General features: G+C 32.0%; 1 protein-coding gene across 1 annotated transcript; it reads right to left on the reverse strand.

The window, feature by feature from the left end:
* Positions 1-404: 404 nt before the first annotated feature.
* LOC143258194 (techylectin-5B-like) lies at positions 405-2,549 on the reverse strand. Its single transcript, XM_076517199.1, has 5 exons — positions 2,291-2,549; positions 1,913-2,127; positions 1,495-1,600; positions 1,153-1,317; positions 405-795 (listed from the first exon to the last, which is right to left on the reverse strand). Exons 1-5 carry the CDS (start codon positions 2,466-2,468, stop codon positions 530-532), a joined length of 930 nt encoding a protein of 309 aa, XP_076373314.1. The 5' UTR covers positions 2,469-2,549; the 3' UTR covers positions 405-529.
* Positions 2,550-6,991: the final 4,442 nt, after the last annotated feature.

The following is a 6,991-nucleotide window of genomic DNA, read 5'->3' on the forward strand; positions in this document are numbered from 1 at the left end:
GAGATTGGCCGAGACATTATGCTAAAAGAGCGAGAATGCTTAGTGCGATGGGGATTCGAACCTGCGACCCTCAGATTACGAGTCGCACGCCTTAACCCACTTGGCCATGCCGGGCCGCCAATAAGTGGATCCTACTGACTGTTTCTCCTCCCTCATGAGGGGATCTTTAAAGTAAAATATTTTAGTCTGGATATTAAGCATCTGAAACCAGCTGAGTCAGGAGTAAATGTGTTGACTTACAAAACAAAAAACATGTTACCAACATTTAAGTATAAAATCCATAAGACATGTCTCAACTAATCTGTCAAATTCCAAAGTATAAAGAACAAATTATCACATTATCAATTATTATTAATTATTTATTCAAAACAAAAGTTCAACACTATTATAATTCTCATTAGATTTACGATACATATTTGTTTAAAATTTCTAACTATTATCTGATAGTGACAACTATAAAGATATAATGAACACAACTACACAACTCAGTCTTAAAAAGTATTTATATTTCTATGTTTCATTTCTGTGGTTATTTCCTTGAAATAAATTCAATAGGTCGTATTTTCATCTCAGTTTTCTTCAGAGAATATTTGTGTCCTTTCCAATGATACCAGTTAATACCAACGGCAGATTCTGCATGTGGTCCACCAAGAAACAAACCGTTTAAATTTGACTTGTGACAATTATTATACCACCAGCCACCTTTGTAAATCGTAGCACAGTTCTTTTCCGATTTATCATTATCTCTGTCTCTTGTGGTAAACATCATATTATTGTGGGTTGAAAGCGAGTCCCCTAAAAGCAAGGAAGTAAAAAATATCATCAAAATGTTGACCCACGAAACATAATCGTGACGTCAAAATATAAGGTGAAGCAACGTATTCAATTGTGAGATATTTGAATTAAATACGTGTTTATATTCTTCTGTTGATCATTAAAGTGTAATTTTATTTGGAATTTATTTAATCAATGTTTCTTAACAAAACGAAAAAAAATTCATTGACCATTACTAAACTCTCAAATCTTTCTTCAAAGAAAATTGTAAAACATTATGTACTTTAGTAGCATTTGTTATTTGTAAATAAATTTACATCACAAAATGTTATAAATACGATGTGTTTTATCTATGCAATGTACAATGAAAATTCTCACCTGCGTCACCCTTGTACGTTTTATAACTCATTTTATACAGTTCCATTTCACTTCGCACCAAGAACTCATCATATTCTGCATATCTTTGACCACCTTCCATATCTTCTAAATCAATTCGAAGTACCATATTGTTTTGATTGGTTAAAGCGAATATGATGTCGTTTCCTTGTACATGCAATATACGAAGATACTATGTCTATTTTCTACGAAAGGTATCAACATTACAAGAAGTATTCTGAATTTGTATTATCTGTTTTGTATTTTTATTTAATAAGTAACTTTATAAAATACTAAAATTAAAAAAAAAAAATTATTTTGTGTCTATAGAGTAAAAATAATTACCTAACCAAAATTCTCTAGTTACGTTTCCAAATCCAGTTTTGTAATTATTCCACGTTTGGAAAAAGTTTTCAACTGGGTCTCCAAAATCACCCCTTCTTTGAATTAGCTAATGAAATAGAGAGAAAAAGTACTTTGTTATATAAATCGAAATTTCTTTTAACGAAATTCATGACGTGCTCATAAAATATATATTTCATATCAGGTATCATATCTGTAAAAATAATACCAGGATTTTATAAGCTGCAGCTAGGTCGTCTAGAACAATTAGTTGAATTTTGGTTTCAGGTTTACAGTATGATGCAACCTATGTCTTATAATTAACAATGGGTGTTCATATTACTAAAGTCTTCATTTTTCTGACTTATTATTTTCTCAGTACGTATTTTGGATATCATAATTTTTTTTGTGGATCACCTACCGTCCACCCTCCACCTACAGTCTCCATATCACAGTATGTAGAGATTGGGTGGTTCAGGAAATGAGGCCATATCTTATAGATACCGCTTGTTTGGTTTCCTTGTTGGTAGATAGAGGCGCAATCTTCTGGAATTGAGGTTTTTTCATTGATTTGTGTTTCGTTGGCGGAGATGGGCGTTGTGAAGTGAAACACATCGTATTTTGAACAGATAGGGCCTGGTTGAGAACAACAAATAGTAAAGTATAGTTACAAATTTGTATCAATATTCATTCGAAACCTAAATATGCTTACCAACATTCTGATATTAATCATTAACGCTGTCTTAGTTACGGGAATGAGGTTAATTTCCAAGAAGTAAATTCTTAAAAAATGTATTACCTTCTATTGTGGTAATTTTCTGTTTAGCTAGATCTGTTAATTCTTCCACTGCAGACGACAAAGAATCAATAATTCCTTCCAGTGAACCAACAGTGCTACAAGTAGTGTGGTGATGAACGTCAGCCTGGGTCAAGAAGAAGAGAGGCAAAGTACAGAAAACTTGAACTGTATAATACATGGTGTATCTAATAAGCAGATATACTGAGCTGTATTATTTTCTGAAGATTATTGTTAGTACCAAAGATTTTATAGTCGTCCTACGGAGGAAGCATTATATGTAGAATGAAGTTTTATGACGTCATTGTATCACATGATCAAGAGTTACTGAAAACATGGTTCTAGCTGACACGTGACCTTTCATGTTTTAGTTCACTTTTATATTACAACAAAGCAGTTCTTGTCTTTTCTGGTGTATACATCTATTGACTCATTTGTATTTCACTAAATTTTAATTATCTTTGATTCCATCAAGTCCAATGTTTGGATTTTTAAAATTAAAACTTTGAGAATGGTTGTACTTCCTTTTCATGAATTTTTATACATTGTTTTAATCATGTAAAAAAGAAGATTTTTTATCAGGTTCCAGAAGCGTTTTTAACTTTTTTACCATCAGATTCTTGTAAACTATACTTTAAAATTTTTGTGTTATCTCAACAAACAAAATTCGCCAATAAGATAGATAAAAAAGATATTTGTAAAAAAAACAGGTTTACTTTGTACCATTAATATCGATTTAGGTCCGTTAACCAACAGAGTTTCTTTTATCCACATTTCATGTTTACTCTTCACTATTAACAGAACTTTAAATATTTGTTTGTTCATGGATTAATTCCAATCATTTACCTCATGCTTATTAATAACGAGAAAGAACATTGATTTTAGATCGTGAATATATAGACGTTACATGTTTAACTCTGAATAAATTATTCAATTCACTTTCATATTTAATTTAAGAGAACATATTTCGTATTAATTTTTAAAGATTTTGAAAACTATTTTCTTTACTTTTCCTTTAATTTATGACTATAACGTAGATATCTGTACATTCACAGACGGGTTTAGGGAGTTATTACGTCATGACCGTATATAGTAAGTAGTTAATCCAATACTGGTGGAAGTTATCATACCTACATGCCCCTTGATAGGCGTAGAGTGTCTGCCGCGAGAGAGTGCATTGTTAAGAGTCATAGTTCCACGAGGTGACATTAGAGGCCGTAATGCAAGAAAGGGAGTAAGATGAGTAATGCGCAGATAGTTCAACAGTGAACCATCAGTTGGTAATATAAATCAACATATCTCAACATATGATTACGTCATCAACTTTATACCTTTTATGCTTTAGTAATAAAATCGTAAAATTAATATTTTATATAATATACATAATTTTATATTAAATTATCTAGTCCTTTTTTATTATAGTTTTTACTTATATATTTGACTGAATTACTCACAGTTTAGAAAGCCAAATATTGTCAGTATATTCCAAAAGACTGCATACAAATTATAATTTGCCTCAACTTAGGTTTATAGTCTTGTTTTACATATTTATTAGTATTATGTGTTTGCTTGCTTGTTGGAATTTCTCGCAAAGCTACAGCCTGAAAAGAGGGCTTATTTAAGTCTCTGTAAAACCTAAAATAGTTTAATTTTTATTTTTAAAAGTTGACTTTTTTCGCTAAAGTATGAATGAGCTACTTAAATCTATCTACTATAGCTTTATTTTACATATTTGTTGGTATTTGTGTGTATGACAAAAAACACATGTTGTTACTACAGGTAGACCATGTTATTAACACTTTGTTTACAAGTAATGTAATTAAACAGTTACTAAAAGAAACAAATTACCTACTAACACAAGAAATAGTCGAACACACAACCTGTAAGTAGGAACAAAATATTCCTGCTAGAAAATTTTAACAACTTTGTAGAGAACCTTTCGTGAAGTGTTACATAAGTTCAATGTAAAATTTAACAGGCCTCTCATGAACCAGTGATGTACGTTTCTCTTGAAAAAACAGTAAGGTGTGCAATCTGTTTTTATTTGAACCGAAATGTTTCAGGCTAAAAAGTAAGGTATTCCCCACACTGTTTCAGCTTCGAAAAGTGATTTGAAGTGGTAACGTGACTGAAATACATCAGCGAATCACCAGCTCAACGATCATGTACTAAAAGCATGGAAGTCTCCAAATGACACATAAAAGTATTCAAAAGCTTTGATCCACCTTGACAGATACTGTGTAGCAAGTCAAGTACAATATCATGTCTGAAGCTGCTTTCGATGTGTTTCTGTCTGCTTTTCCTAACGGATCACAAGTGAAATTGTTCATATATCAATGGAAGGTTAAACATAAAGAGTTGGTTACAGAAGCATGTTGATAAAATCAACACTTCCATATTGTGAAATTTGTTGTTTTAGTATTTTCAAGAAACACTGTTTTATATAATAACAATTTTTCCATGTCATGCTAGTTCTATTCTTCCTCTTTTGTATTGCACGTGTTCAATTTATTCTTAGTTTGCGTTTAGCAGATGCTTTGAAACTTTTCTGATAGACATCAGTGAACTTGGATACCACAGTTTATTAAAAGAATTTATGTTGTATTGTAGCAAGAATTAATAATCATATTTCTTTGTAAAACTTTAACATTGGAATAAACTCATCACATTGGTCTTTCTTTTATTAAAACAAAGAAAGTAAAATAATAAATTATTAGAATATTGCTACTGCTAACAATTCTTCTCATCTTCATCAAATTTTTAGCAATTGTAATATATCCACCAGTAGATGGCAATATATTCATACACAAGAACTTCAGATCGACATCTTTAACAAGAATGAAATTATCATCATCTTACCTTCTGTAGTACACTGGTCTCAACGAATAAGAGCATTCGTCATGTCATCTATGAAAGTAATAACTTAGTGAGTGAAGGGTAAACTTGATCCTGTAGTATCTAATCTGAAATGACCTTACTGGATGGAAACTGTGAGTGTGTAAATTTGTTTTATCTTTATGCTGCCGTTCTCATTAATTTTCTTTTGGCTAAACAAAATTAATATGGTAAATGGACTGTTCTAGAAATATCATCATAAAGTGAAACCATAAAATTTAATTAACCATAGAAATAGAAAGCAAAATATTTAACAGGTTAGCCATATAGATGATGAAACACGTTAACAGAGATTGGAAAATAAAGACATGTTCTGGTCTTCTTCTTGTACTTCTTTCTTTATAACGCATTAGTATTCTATGATCACAGCATTTGGAACATCATGGTCTAAAGTAGCACTAACTTTACCCAGAATTCATTATTCTAAACCACGTGCTCATCTTCCTAAAGTAGTTTGCCACAATACAATATTCTGAACACCACAGCCCAACCTCAACTATGTCTTTACCTAACATGGTTATTTTAAATATATTATAAGCCACTCATATAAACAGTGTTTTGACTAATAATGTGTGCTGTATTGCAAGCTCTCCTGACAAGTTCCGGTATTGGGCGATAATCCATGACGGTAGTTGTGGCTAGTTATTACAAATACCCTAAACTATGATCCAAAGAACAGTTATAATAATCTAATAATGTTAATAATATTCAATCGTATACAGCAACACCAATCTCGTGTGCAGATAGTTCTTTATTATCTCTTCCATTCAGCACGGTCCCCTTCTTCATCAGTAGTTTCCTGGAGAAACCCATGAGGATTTTAAGTTTATTCCCAAAACCAGAATCAGTGAAATATCTACTACAAACATGAAAACTTTCCGTTGCAGTTCACTTCACATGGGTTTACAAGACAACCATGTGACGTTTATGATCCGATTTCGGAAGAAATTTGTGAAGAAAAGTTTCCTTTTCTTTGAAAATATTCCAACATCCACGTTCACTGGTTTTCAGCCATATACACTCTTCTAACCATCCATGATAATTTCAAAACGTTTAAAACGAACCTTTCGAACAACAAAGCAATTTCTATGTGTAAACACACAAAGTTTTCAAGTGCATGCTTGCAATGTATCAGCAATGGGCCGAAGTGGCTGTCGTTTGCCTGGTGTAACGTCACTCGCTCTATAACCTACTTTTCTGGGAATATAATCGATACGGCATACTGCTGCACTGGCTTTAAGACCTTGAAGAATTCACGTGAGGAAATTTGATGGAAAATTTTTGGGTATGATTTTAGCTTGTACACATAAGTCCTTTTCAGATACAATGAAAGTTTTGTCTAATAGTATATTAACTATTTCAGTCTTTGGTTATCATATACATATGCACGCTACTGAAATAAAACGTTACCATGCGCAATTCTTCTAGATTGCTCTTCCATAAAAACGTTAATATAACTTCAGTGTTGATAGCAGTATCATAATGACTATGTATTAAAGGCTAGAGCACTGAGTCGTTCATTGGTTTGTGTACACCTCAAGTAATTGTTCAGCTTCTCACGGCTTTAACGAAAGAGTGACAATTATTTTAATCTCTGGCTACAACTAGAATAGCCAAGAGTGTAACAAGCGTTTGTATATACCTTCAGTCAGCGTTTAATCTTTCTATACTTTCCACTCAGATATATTGTCATACTGACCTTTCCTCATTGATCACAGGACAGTCAGTGACCTCAACTTGAATATTTGAATATAACCTAAAAAGAACTAATACATTTCGTCTGACATGTAACAACACAGATCTGTAAAA

Source organism: Tachypleus tridentatus, chromosome 7 (assembly GCF_004210375.1).
Source record: "Tachypleus tridentatus isolate NWPU-2018 chromosome 7, ASM421037v1, whole genome shotgun sequence".
Lineage (NCBI taxonomy): Eukaryota > Metazoa > Arthropoda > Merostomata > Xiphosura > Limulidae > Tachypleus > Tachypleus tridentatus.